The sequence below is a fragment of the Phodopus roborovskii genome, unplaced genomic scaffold (genome assembly GCF_943737965.1).
Source record: "Phodopus roborovskii unplaced genomic scaffold, PHOROB, whole genome shotgun sequence".
Taxonomy (NCBI): Eukaryota; Metazoa; Chordata; class Mammalia; order Rodentia; family Cricetidae; genus Phodopus; species Phodopus roborovskii.
This window is the reverse complement of record NW_026126459.1, coordinates 5,396,359-5,410,217: the sequence shown is the minus strand read 5'-3', so window position 1 is coordinate 5,410,217 and position 13,859 is coordinate 5,396,359. Positions and strand designations below refer to the sequence as shown.

The following is a 13,859-nucleotide window of genomic DNA, read 5'->3' as shown; positions in this document are numbered from 1 at the left end:
AAATCTTAAATAAATAAATATCTGTCTATATATCTATCTATGTTTCTACTAGGTGGTAGTGGTGCATGCTTTTGATCCCAGGGCTCAGAAGCAGGTGTATTTGTGAGTTTGAGACTGGCTTAGTCTACAAAGAGAATTCCAGGACAGCCAGTCCTACAGAGAAATCCTGTCACTACACATACATGAGGAAGCACAGAGTCTTTTTTTGTTTTTGTTCTTTGGTTTTTCAAGACAGGGTTTCTCTGTGGCTTTGGAGCCTGTCCTGGAACTAGCTCTTGTAGAGCAGGCTGGCCTTGAACTCACAGAGATCTACTTGCCTCTGCCTCCTGAGTGCTGGGATTATAGGTGTGCTGGTCTTGCCTATGCTTAATGATATAGAAATCTACTTTTTCTTTAAAATTTATTTTTAGAATTACCTTTACCTACTTATTTGTATGTATGTATGCTATGTATGACACACATGTGGAGGTCAGGGGACAACTTTTGGGAGTAAGTTCTTTCCACAACATGGATGGGGCCTGAAGATGGAATTCAGGCCGATGAGCTTGGTGGCAACCACCTTTACCTGCTGAGCTCTCTCTGTTTAACTCAAGATCTAAATTTTAATATAACCTAAAAAGGCATATTATTTATTTTTTTAAGGGACTGGAAACTCTTTGCTATTTATTGCTGTAACTCTTATTAAAAACTCTTGGTGGCACACACTTCCACAAGGCTGAGACAGGAGGATCATGAGTCTGATACCAACCTGGGCTATATCAGAGATGCTGTTTCAAAAGACAGAAAGAACTCTCATGTCTATATTACAGTGTCTTAACAAAGCTCAAAATCCAGGGTTCTGCTAAGCAGTGGTGACACATGCCTTTAAACCCAGTGCTCGGGAGGCAGAGGCAGGTGGATCTCTGTTTGAGGCCAGCCTACTCTATAGAGTGAATTCCAGGACAGGCTCCAAAGCTACAGAGAAACTCTGTCTCAAAAAAACCAAACCAAACCAACAAACAAAAATCCGGGACTATAAAATTAAACACTGATTTACAAGGAGAGGAAAAAAAAATATTAAAAACTATAGAATGGTATTATCTGGTGTTCTCTCCAGATTCTATACAACAACCCATGTGGTCATTCTGGGACATAGGATTCTGGAAGATTTAGAAAAAGCCCCGTGTAAGTCTCACTTCCTGAACACAGCCGAGGAACCACAGAACCCAGGAGGTAAAGAATGCTATTATTAGCCTTTCATGTCAAGATACCATAACCATGTACCAAGATACATACCAAATGTGCTATGCACATTTTATGCTGGAATCCTCTCCTGTCTTCTGCACAACTCTCTATATTAGCAGTGGTTTTCGTGGAATTGCTATCAGGAAATCAACAAAGGAAATGTTTTCTCTTCCTTTGAAGGTGGTACTTGAAGTCTTACCTGGCGCAGTCCCACTCTCGTTCTGCAGCAGCGTTCCTGTCACTTGTGCGTTGTTGTTTGGATTTGCTCCAGGTGCTGTGCAGGGAGGAGGCCCTGCCCCACCCCCAAGGAGCATGCAGGACGGTGGAGGGGGCTGCCCACGTTTTAGTAACACTTTGTGGTCCTGCTGGCAACGGAATCGCGGTGGCACCTCCCGAGGCATGTAGCGGGCGGCGCTTGGCGGTTGTCCGTTCGGCACTGCCACCCTTTTGGCATTGTTGCCACCATTGACTGGTGGCGATGGAGAGCTGCCAATTGGGCTGGCGGCCGTTGGTTGGCTTAAACTTGGTTTCGTCACTTCGGGCACTGAAAGAGAGGAGTTAGGAAAATCTATGAAATTAAATATTTTTTCTAAAGTCTGTTTTAAAGGAAGCTCACATGAGACTCTTCTTCTAACAAGACAAATCTTTCATTCTGTTCTTAAAAGGACAGTCTTTGAAAATTCCTACCAGAATGTTCATTTTATTAAGGTAGGAGTGGTGGCAGCAGATGACAGTAACAAAGAATCAAAAATAGCACATTAGGTCAATTAAATGGGGAATGAAACAACCACCTCTCAAATCCTGGAAGGTAGAAATGGTTGTGCCCAAGTCCTCAGTAGCCCAAGGGACCTTCCTATCCTCCGATTTCTTAAGGAAAAAAAAATTTCCTTTTATTCTGTGTGTATACATTCTATGGTAAGCACATGGAAGCCAAAGGACAACTTGAGGGACGTGGGTCTGTCTATGTGGGTCCCAGAGCTGGAACTCAGGTTGTCAGGCTTGTTAGCAACACTCTGAGATAACTTGTAGACAACCCCACATCTTTAAAGACCTCTATGAACTTTTCTGAAGTTCCTAACTAGGCAAGTGGAGAAAAGTTTCCCCATGTTCCTCCAACATAGTGAATTACATGTGAAATCTCTGCTTATAGACCTCTCTCCCTGTTGGCACCAACAGAGGACTACAGATCTAGAGAATCACAAAATTCCACTTGGCTTTGGTGCCTATAGTCACCTGGATGCGAAGGCTTATCAGGGACAGTTTATACAACAGAAACATTAGAAATCTTTCAGCTTTTATTTTATAAAATCCATTTTAGTCTTTTCATTGATATAAAATGTCAAGCAGCATAGGAATTTGCACAGCAACCATGAAATTACTACACCCTGCTGGACCTACTGGCTCCTACCTACCTCAACCTTTGCTTACAGAGGTTCCTAGCTCTGCACCTTCTGTCTTTATCCTAGCAGAAGACCACAACTCTACATTTCTTTTCTTTTATAAACTCAGTACTTATTCTTGAAAAAAGATCATCCACTTCTGCAATAAAATCGGCCCAGCACACAGAGGCTGGCAGTACTACAGAAATAATCTGAGGCCCAACCCCTGCCAGCCTGCTCTGGTAGCAGTATTGCTTTGACTGCTGAAATGATGCTGGGCCAGCATGTTGCCATTTAGTCGGCTCCTTTATGAGGAGAGAGATACATCATCAGAAAACAGGGGCCCAGACTAGCCACCCCTGGACATCACTGAATACTGTGAGTGACAGGAGAAAAGAATAGTTGGCTGAAGTAAGTTCCAGGCAACTCATATGTCTATTCTTAGCCAATCACAATATAGTGCTGGCTTCCCAGTAAAAGGGAGTTGGCTGTAATGTGATGAGCAGAATAAAAACCTAAGCCAGTCATCTAATATTAACATAATGCCCTCTGCAGAACCTACAGCAGATGATGGACAAATAACTGTAAAATGAAATATTTGTTTCTGGAAAGTTAGCTGGATATTTTTGCAGCTAGTTTGTGAGGTTGCCCTTTTATAAATGGATTAGGACCTCTACTCTATGTTAACTAGATTGCCCACATGATAAGATTCTCGTAAATAAGACAGTCACACACACACACACACACACACACACACACACACACACACACACACACACACACACAGCTGCTTGAATCCCAAACCCTGGTGGATGCTATACATTGTACAAAAATCCTTATACAACCCCCATGTGGCATTTTCTCCCAATCATATTAAAGACAAGACAGATGTGATAATGAGAACATGATGGGAGATGTCATTCTGTAGGGAGATGTCATTCTGTAAATATGTTTCTCATACTGGTTAATGAATAAAGCACTGTTGGCCAATAGGAACGCAAGATAGGTGGGACTAGGAGACAAGGAGGATTTGAGGAAGTAGTGAGGAGGGTCAGCATGTAGAGACTGGAGAGAGCAGAACACCGGCCCCACTCTCTGGTAAGATGAGACCATGTGGAAATACTTAATAGAAATGGGTTGGTTAATAGAAATGGGTTAATATTTAAGACAGAGCTAGCTGATAAGAAATTAGTACCTGGGCAACAGCATTATATCAAATACAGAGTCTCTGTGTGTTAATTGGGGCTGGCATGGTGGTGGGACCAGACCAGCGGGGGAGGGGACACCTTACTCCACTACTGTTCCTCTGACATGGTGCTATCTCTGGAGCCCCAGTTGCTGAAATTTCAGGACTTAGAAAAGCAAACTGTGCTGGAGGGCATGGCCAGAACTCTCCTCCTTCAGTTCCCCTCTGTTTCTTTCTCTTTTCCAAGATGGTTTCTTTGTATAACAGCCCTGGCTGTCCTGGAACTAGCTCTGTAGATAAGGCTGGCCTCTGCCTCCTGAGTGCTGGGATTGAAGGTGTGCTTCACCACCACCTAGCTGACTATTTTCTTTATTATACGTCTTTATGAACTTTAAACAAATGAGGGACAGTAAGATGGCTTAGTGGGTAGGGATGCTTGTAACCAAGCCTAAAATACCTGGAACCCACATGCTAGAATGAGGGAGATGACTCCTGCAAGTTGTCCTCTGACCACACATACACACAGAATAAATAAATTCAGTCTCCAACATTTAAAGGCAAGCAAAACCCTTGACATCTACTGGAGGAACTGTTAGGTAGGAGCAGACAAACTTTTTCTGATTCCCCAAGTTCAAAGCTAAGACATCAGAATTTATGTACCTCCAGAATGTCAGGTGTTAGACAAAGAGTACCAAGTCTGAATGTCTTGCCTGTCAGGCCTCTCTTCTCAATGGCAATGATTTGTAGGCTGAAGCATAAATAGTTAGAAAATGAGTTACTCTAGCCACTGAACCAAATAGGTGTTGGGGTTCAAAAGCCTCAAGGTCTTAGTTTCTTTTCCAGAGAGAGCCTAAGTATGCTTTAGGAGCTGATGTGGCTGCCTAGCTCAACTCTGGTTCAATTCTACCAAAACAATAACCAAACCAAAGTCTCTGTCTCACAGGAAATAAAACACTGTATAATACTGTGCCCCATTTTTCTAATTTCTACTAGTATTCTTTAAAAACTACATACTCTACTGACTGAATTGTCCTCCTTCTTATTCTCTTAATTTACAAATTCTGGTTTTTTGGTTTTTTTTTTGGCAGTTTCAGGTTCTACTTGTCCTCATTTCTGAAAGCATCAGCAAGGTGCCATTTTCCCATGAAATGAGTTCTTTAAGAAATGTTTGAACATGGAAAGTTTTTGAATTGTATATTTGCACAACAGACCCAACAAGTGCACAGAACCAATAAAAGCTACCATTTCCTTCATCTTAATGGGACCTCACCTACAAATGTGAAAGGGATAGGGATGTAATTCTGTGGTGAACAAGAGACTCTAGATTCAATCCCCAGTAAAATAAAAACAAAATTAAAACTAAACAAACAAACAAAAAAACAGAGCTAAAGAAAATATACTGTTTTTGGTTAGCCACTGAATATCTCCAAGGCTGACCTACACGGGTGACCTTCACCACTATCTCTACTTCTTCACTTTCCACTCACACACTGGCTTCTGTACTCAACATCTTCCTCCTCCAGTCACCAGTGTCTTCACTTCACTGCCAGTCTAGAGGGCACTGGACACTTGTCATGCCTGCAGCTCCTGACTACTGTTTTTTTTTTTTTTTTTTTTTTTTTTTTTTAATTTACTCTGGATAGCTCTTCAATTCTTCCCCATTTTTCTTTGGGGTCCTCCATACTGTGGAGCAAGTATGCATAAGGTTTTAGCTTCAGCAACTCAAGTGTGTATTAGAAGAGTGAAAGTAGCCATAGACTGTGGCTGTGCTTCAATAAGACTTTATTCAGGGATGATGACCCAGGAATTTTATATTCTCACAGACCTTGTTCTTTGAAACAACTGAAGAATACAAAGAACTCATTTTGCTCACAGGCAGTATAGAAATAAGCAGCAGGTCAGATTTGGCTTGTAGGACACAGTAGCAGCCCTTGCTTTAGAACATCCTTTTAATTATAATTTCCAAAGGGCAGCTAGTTTGGCCATTAGCTATATGTGCATGCACAGACACACACTCACTCACTTTGGAATTTTGAAACAGGCTTTATTCTGCAGTTTTATTCAGACCAGCCTCCAGCTCCTGACCATCTTCCTGCCTCAGTCTCTCAAGTCTGGGTGGAATAACAGGTACAAGTCACAACACCGAGCACTGAGTTTACATCTTTAAGTTCGTGTTTCTTTTTAAATCCCATGTATTTGTGTGTGTGTGTGTGTGTGTGTGTGTGTGTGTGTGTGTGAGAGAGAGAGAGAGAGAGAGAGAGAGAGAGAGAGAGACACCTGAGGATATAGTTGTCTCCATCTACCCATACAAACAGGTGGGGCTGCCAACATCTCACACTGAACTGTTTAAGAACACACTCCTTTGCAGAAGCTTTAATAATCACTGTGTAATTGTTTCCTGAACCATTATCTCCAACTTAGGTCTCTTTTATCCTCTTTGTTCCCCTCCAACTTGGTCCCCAGGTCTAAGCTCCATTATCTCCTAGAACAGTGAAGTTATTATCAAACTTGTGCTCCAGCCTAGAGGTGTTTAAGATTCCATCTGTCCTCACCCAACACACACACCATTCTCTAGAAACCCAAAGCTCAACTCTACTTCCTTCCTCTTTATCACCACTGTTTTATCCAGGCACTGTCCATCCTCATTCCCTTCCACATGAGAATCTGGCACTCACTTATCCAAGTACATGTTTTGTAACAGCTCATATTCACTTATCTTAGAGACAGGCAATTCTCTCTCTATCTCCCCATTTATTTATTTGTTTGTTTGTTTGTTTATGCATATTTATGTGAGCGGTAATGCAGGTGGGTACATGCTAGAAAACATGTGTAGAGGTCAGAGGACAATTTCTGAGAGTTTGTTTTCTTCTCCCACCACCAACCTAGGGATTGAACCCTGATCATCAGGCTTGAATGACAAACACTTTTACCCAATGATTCATTTCACTGGCCCTGGTTCCATTTCTAAATAAATATTCCCACCTATTAGAACACACAAGTGCCTCTATAGCTTGGGGGCCTTGTAGGTAGTATATTTGAGTCATGCCCTCACTATATTATGCTTCCTGGGGGGAAAAAAACCTCAGAAAGCAGTGTAGTAAATGACAACTAAGATATGGTCATGAAAAATGCTTCCCTTAAGATGTACGCCAGTAGGGTATAGCGTAAGGTTATGATTTAGTGCTTTGAACCACAGTATCTAAAAACTGGCCCACTAAGCGAGAAGCTTGTCCCCCACTTCTTTGACTCATGCTTGGTATTTCTGGGGTCAAATAAGCCTCATTGGAAAAAACAAATCAAACCCCAGCTATTTACTATGGACATGTTCTATTCTAGCCACCAGAGCCCTACCTGAGGGTCCCCAGTTAGGAAGACATGAGAGCTAAAGAACCCCACACATTTAAATCTGCCTATAATAAATTTCTTGGCCAACCTGACCCAAATTGTACATAGTGCTTGGAGGCTTTCCCTTCCATACTGATGTCTATAGACCTGCAATTCCCACTCTGGATACTTTGTAGCAACTAAAGGTCATGCTAGTTTTTAGAAACCACTCATTTCATTCCATACTGATAACTCTCATTAAGGCAATCATCATCCTATAGCAAGCACCCTTTAACAAGGCTAAATTGTTATGGCCAAATTTTGTTATGGCCAAACATTATGTAGTTTGTGTAATTGGGCTTTTAACAATAGCCTTACCCTTTTCCCTGTTAAATTTCTCCTAGTTAAATCTGACCTAGTGCTTGATTTTAGGAACTATTTTGCCTCTGTTTAGTATCTACAAAGAAAAGAATCTAAATTTTTGCCTAAGTGCCTTTTCTTCTCTTTAGATAAGTAGGTATAGCTAGCCCATGTCTTCAAGAACTGAAGTCCCTGTCCTGCTCTCCTCTCTGGGATTCTCACCATACTGTTTTTAATAGCAGAAGATAATGGAAGAACATAAAACTAATCCACTGTTTTTCTGAAATATAGAAAAATCTTACTTCAGTCCTTGTACAACCCAAGACTTGGCACCAACACAGTCTTTTCTTTTTTCTCTGCTGGGGAAAGAGTAGATTCAGAGTTAAGGGCAGATCACTTAAGAAGATAAATGTCAATGGGGAGAGAAACAGGAACCAGAAATGTCAGCTCAGGGAAAAGAATGAGGTAGAGAGTGGCCAACAAAGACAAAGACTTGGCCATGAAATGGAACAAACCTAGCAAGGCTGGTGAGTCTGACACACCTCAAACAGAAATAGAAATGTATGTATGTATGTATGTATGTATGTACGTACATATGTATGTATGTATATGCTTTTTTAAAAAAACTTCCTGTCTTCTCCCTCGTTCTAACAAATACATTCCCTGGAGACCCAAGCTAGGCCTCATCTCCCTCCCTTTACAATAATGTGACTTAATTTTTGTGATTGAGGGAGCAGGACGAGTAAGTAGACAGGGAAGTACATTTCATCTATAGTAGGTACGAAAAAGACCCAAAGAGAAGGAAGTACATAGGAAAAGATGTTTGATTTCTTAAGACTTGTGTGTGCATGAATAGACCTGGTACTGATATTACCATGTGGAGAAAAACTGCCTAGTGGACTTTGTTTTCTGTAGACTAGAAGCAGAAACTGGCTTACACGGCCAGGCTTAGGAACCTAAGTTCTAACATATTCTTTACGTTTTACCAACACAGAGCCTGACTTGTCAAGAAACAACGCCAATCTTCTCACCCAATGCTCACTGCAGATGTGGGCCTATAACCCTAGCACTCAGGAGACAGAGGCAGGAGGATCATTGTAAGGTCAAGGCCAGCTTGGTTAACATCTATATAGCTATAGCTATATAGTGAGACTAACCCCCCACTCAAAGTTTGATACTTAGTTCCCCAAGTCCAAGTCCATTCACAAAGTATACTTCTAAATAGGCTTAGAAAATAAAATACATATTATTTGATGGATCTTTCTAGAAGAAAGCCTACTTGTGGGTTGGGAACTGGCTGACTGGACAAGGGGAGAACATTATCCTCCTAACCAATTAAGATAATTATAACAACAGTTTCTCACAATTTACTTTCTAAATCACTACGAAGTCTCAGGACAGTCTTCTTTGAAAAAACTTTAATTAGAAATATAATACATTAACCTATACTTACTTGAGAATTTATTTTTCATAATTAGGCTTCCTAAGAAAGCTATCTTTAGATAAAAGACCTATGAAGACGGATCATCTTGATTGGTCTTCCATTACCAAATGACATGCTTTGGCCTGTTAGTCATAAAACCAACCAAATCAAACCAAACCACCCCCTCATTAAAGGAACTCTCATCAAATCCAAGTCTCCATTACCTTTACCTGGTTTTTGTTTTTTTTTTTTTTTAAATCAGGGCAATGTTTTTCATATTATGAGGCTTCATGGACACTTCAAGGTACATCTATAAGGACCCCAGCCTAGATACTCCAATATCTGGCAACAGCCTAGGTATATTTTCATGACTATGTAAACTATTCTAATGTACACCCAATGGAGAACCACATGTTTAAGTGTCAAAAGAAAGCATTATCTCAAGGAATTTTCTCCCCAACTCTATTTTTTTTTTTTTTTAATATTTATTATGTATACAGTGTTCTACCTGCATATATGCCTGCAGGCCAGAAGAGGGCACCAAATGTCATTACAGATAGATGTGAGCTACCATGTGGTTGCTGGGAATTGAACTCAGGACCTCTGGAAGAATAGCCATATGTTCTTAACCTCTGAGCCATCTCTCCAGCCCTCTCTCCCACTCTTAAGGCCTGCTGATCCAGTGACCATCAAAAACAAAACAAAACAAAATAAAAAACTACATAATTAGAACCAAGAAAGCAGAAAGAACCACAGAAAAAGACAGTATTAGACTGAGAATAACCTAAAGGTCACTTGCTTCTGTTTGCAACACATCAGTTTTTTCAAGCAGAGTTAGCTTACTCAAAGTGTGGTATCCCAAAAACAAAACACAACCCAGGCCCCAGTTCAGAAGGCTGTGAACATTTTAGATTTGACATTCCAGTTTCAGAGTTGATGCATTCCATGTACCAAAATGGGTAAACACACTTGGCAATTCTCACCTGAAACTAGGAGTTGGTTTGTTACTGTTCTACTAAAAGTTCTAGAAGAGTTCAATTCAAAATCATGAATTACACAGTTTTAAAACAAAGTATTTACTCTTCTACTTCCTAAAAATGTAAGGCCAACTAGAAACACAATTCTAAGTGCTTTTAGTTTGTCATTACTAAAAACAACACACCGTAATTACTGTGCACCCACTCTCTGCTGAATGCACTGCAGGATGAGTCAGCAGCACTGTGAAATCTAAACACAAAACGAGGATAAAAACCTTACCTTTGGTTTTTTGTTCCGTGACCTGCAAAACAAATAAAAGATATAAGTACATAAAATTTGCTTTTAAATTCAGCACTGTATTGCAAGAGCATTTTAATTCTATTAACTCAGGCAATTCAAGTTATCAGAATACATAGTACCCAGGCTTAGTAGAAATCCAAACAGGTGGGAGTCAATTAGGACATATTTCTATAAGTCAGGTCCATATGTCTAGCCATACTCACACAATTAAGATTAGGAAGAAATCTAAATTTAAAATGAACAAACAAACCAAAAAAACCAAAATAACAAAAAACACACGATTTGAAAAAAAAAAATTCTACCTGCTAAATGATATAGTCCCTGTATTGGGAATAGTTAGTCATTTTGATTGCTCTAATTTCAGAAAATCAAACAGCTGTGGCCAGAAACTAAACTCAACATTAACACAAAAAGACTCCCCTCTGAGTATGAACTCAAATACTTTTGAGCTCAAACTTAAAAAGCACAAGGGGCTCATCCTGAAAGCAGGAATCATGGTTTTGCAAAGAAAGATTTGAAACCAAGCCTATGTGATCTCAATTAGCCATTTATCTAGTGGAAATAGTCACCCCCTCCCCCAGGTTTTGGTAAAGGGTTATATCAGACAGCCATGCCAATGTTTAGTTGATATCTGCATCCCAAAGCAAGTAAGCAGGATTTCTAGCCATGAATCTGTTACATTGTTAAGACAATATCTGACCCACTTTTCCAAACTGTCAATCTGCTAAAGCATTTTTACACTGACTATCTATCTTTGTAGGAAGAGTTATTAAAAATGAATGCTATGCCCCAAGGCTCAGGAACCAAAGGTAGAGGGAGCAAAAAAGACAGTATGAGCTACAAAATGTGAGGACCAAAACAGTTCTGGACCTGACAGAACCACTGCACCCCCAAATTTACAGCAGTTAGAAAAGACTTGCACAAAATCAACCCAGTTAACAATCCAGCATGAAGTGGGGAGGGGTCTTGGAAGCCACACCTCTAGATGAGGACCTACTGACAGTCGATGGCTTCTGAGGCAGAGTAAATTTTCTTTAAGGGTATGGCTTTACTGGGCATTATAGTAGATGGCCTCATACCCTCGACTATATGAGCAGCACAAATTACAATCAGTGGGCTATAAAAAAAAGTGAAGAAGACAGGATATTAAGAGTTGGCAGTGGGGTGGATCTGGGAGGAGTTGGGGGAGGAATGGGAGGAATAAATATAGTTAAAATAGATATTGTATGAAATTTGCAAAAACAATAAAAATATGGTTAGAAATAAACTCATATATAAAAGTGTGTTTTTATGTTGGCACTGTTTTATACACTTTCAATATATTGTTCAAAAACGTAATTAAACAAATGCTACCATCTTTTTAAAAGGACATGTGGCTGGTAATCATTTTGGATTACTGCCATTTATGAAAACACGGTCATCTGTGGAGTGCATGTGCAGACCTCAAAACAGATTCTAGCACACTTAGACTCTGAGTCTGACCTTAGGACTCCCTAGAACACTTCTTACACTGATGTGTTAAAGGACAGGCTAACTGTACTACACTGAACTCTGTGGAAAAGTGCCTTCAAAAGAACCTGCTCCCCACTACTAATTGCTCAGGTTCCATCCTAGTGAAAAGCCCTTGTACATTTTTCTATACTCCCCAATTATTCAAGAATGAATGGGTTTGATCCACATACCAATTCCTGATGGCAATTTAGGTTTTACTCCATTATAACTATTTCTTGGAATGCCACTTTGAAGAACAGTTGTATAAAAGTCAATACTTTCCCTAGTTGTAAGCAACAAATCTAAATTATGTTGAATATCTTATAGTTTGGGTGCTGTTGCAACAGCCAATTCTCAGATGGTGAAAAGCTAGACAGTTAGAATCCAAGTCCTGCCAACATTACACAATGCTCCTTTTGCAGTGTCAGCCTAATGAATGAATGGAGTCCTTCTTTACACCTCTCTCATGAATGGGAATTTAATATGGTTTACTCAGGGATGGTTCTGGAAAGAGTAAACTGCCTTTGAATACAGTGGAAAGGGGTTCATGTTTAATTTCTGTGTGGAAGAAATTTAATTTTAGCCCTCAATGAAAGTCAATGTTTTAATAAAGTTACACTGGCATCATTCATTCTTTTTCTCTCTCCAGTGTTAAGGACTGAACTCAGAACCAAGTTAGACAGTCAGCCCACCACCATCCATTCTTGATCCCTCACTCACTCAACAAACATTCTGAGCTACTGAGTCTCAGACACATATAAATATGACTTCAAGAAACTTATACCTAGTTTAATGGGGAAGACAGACACAAAAAGGTGTTTACAAAACAATGAAGAAAACAAGAAAGATGTGGAAGCTAACTGACTAACCACAGAACAGAACTTGTGGTACATTCTCTACAATTCTTTCTACCAGAGCACATTTTATGCCTTCTAGCTGTCTTTATAATAATGCTGGAACCACTAAGACAATCACATAGTAAGCTTTGTGCTCTTTCCTTGAAATTGCTAAATTGGAATTTAATTCTAAAATTATAGAGTGGCTCAGCATAAAAAAATGTTGTCAAAGACAAAATGCCAGCCAGTATCAGCCTAGATTTTGTTAGCTAATCTAGAATGTTTTTGAACAGAAAACTGTCTTTTCTTTCTATTTTTCCCCCCTTTTTTGCAGCCTTGGCTGACCTTGAACTTCTTTCCAATCCTTTTGCCTATACCCAAGAACTGGAATTATATATAGGCAGGCATTATTATGACCAACAAAAATGACTGAACTTTCATATTAGTCATAATTAATCTCTTGCAAATTTAAGCTTATTATTCTTCTTGTCATTATTTCTTTTCTTTATTTATTTTTATTTTATGTACAATGGTATTTTGCTTCTAAGTATGTCTGTATGAGGGCATCAGATCTCCTGAAACAGGAGCTACAGACAATTGTGAGCTGCTATACGGGTACTGGGAATTGAACCCAGGTCCTCTGAAAGTACAGCAGTGTTCCTAACCACTGAGCTATCTCTCAAACCCATCAATATTTCATAATCAGTCTTTAATGCAGATGCATGCACTTAGGGAAGATCGTTTGGCTGTATAAACTACATACTTTGTATAAATAACCCCAATTCACTTTCCAATGTAGCCAGATTCTCCTTTATTTCAAATAAATTTCCTATTTGTAGAATACACAATAAAAGTCTGCAAGGCATATTTGATTTATAAACACGAGACATTAATATTTTTAAATTTTTTATTTATTTCATGTATGTGGATGGATTTTTTTCCCCCACCTAGTGTTTTTGCCTGCATGAGGGTTTGGATTCCCTGGAACTGGAGTTACAGACAGTTGTGAGCTGCCACGTGGGTGTTGGAAATTGAACCTGGGTCCTCTGGAAGAATAGCCAGTGCTCTTAACAGCTGAGCCATCTTCCTGGCCCAAAAAGTTAATATTTTTAATATAACAAAGCATAGTCTATATTAAGAATGAAGATGGATTATATTCTGTTTAAAACAATCACCCTCTACTTGTCATCTAATCAACAACCCTTGCTCAGAGACCCTTGGTATCCATTCCCACAGATTATCTGTATACCAATTTAAAAGGACTACCTCCCTTCCTCTGTTGTGAGATAGTTTTAGGTAGCCCACTTAGCACAGAACTAGCTCATTATATAGCTGAAGAATACCTTCAATTTCTAATC

At 39.6% G+C, this 13,859-nt stretch overlaps 1 protein-coding gene across 7 annotated transcripts in view; it reads right to left on the bottom strand.

Moving 5' to 3' along the window:
* Positions 1 to 13,859, bottom strand: part of Tnrc6b (trinucleotide repeat containing adaptor 6B) — a 213,842-nt gene that overhangs the window by 50,413 nt on the left and 149,570 nt on the right. For 6 of the 7 annotated variants that reach the window (XM_051189425.1, XM_051189418.1, XM_051189421.1 and 3 more), the window contains 2 exons: positions 10,154 to 10,175; positions 1,424 to 1,768 (listed from right to left, as the gene is read on the bottom strand). In XM_051189425.1, the coding sequence (XP_051045382.1) occupies positions 1,424 to 1,768; positions 10,154 to 10,175 (367 nt within the window). Of the gene's footprint in view, positions 1 to 1,423; positions 1,769 to 7,775; positions 7,816 to 10,153; positions 10,176 to 13,859 lie in introns of those variants that run through there. The other variant, XM_051189424.1, reaches the window with a different exon arrangement.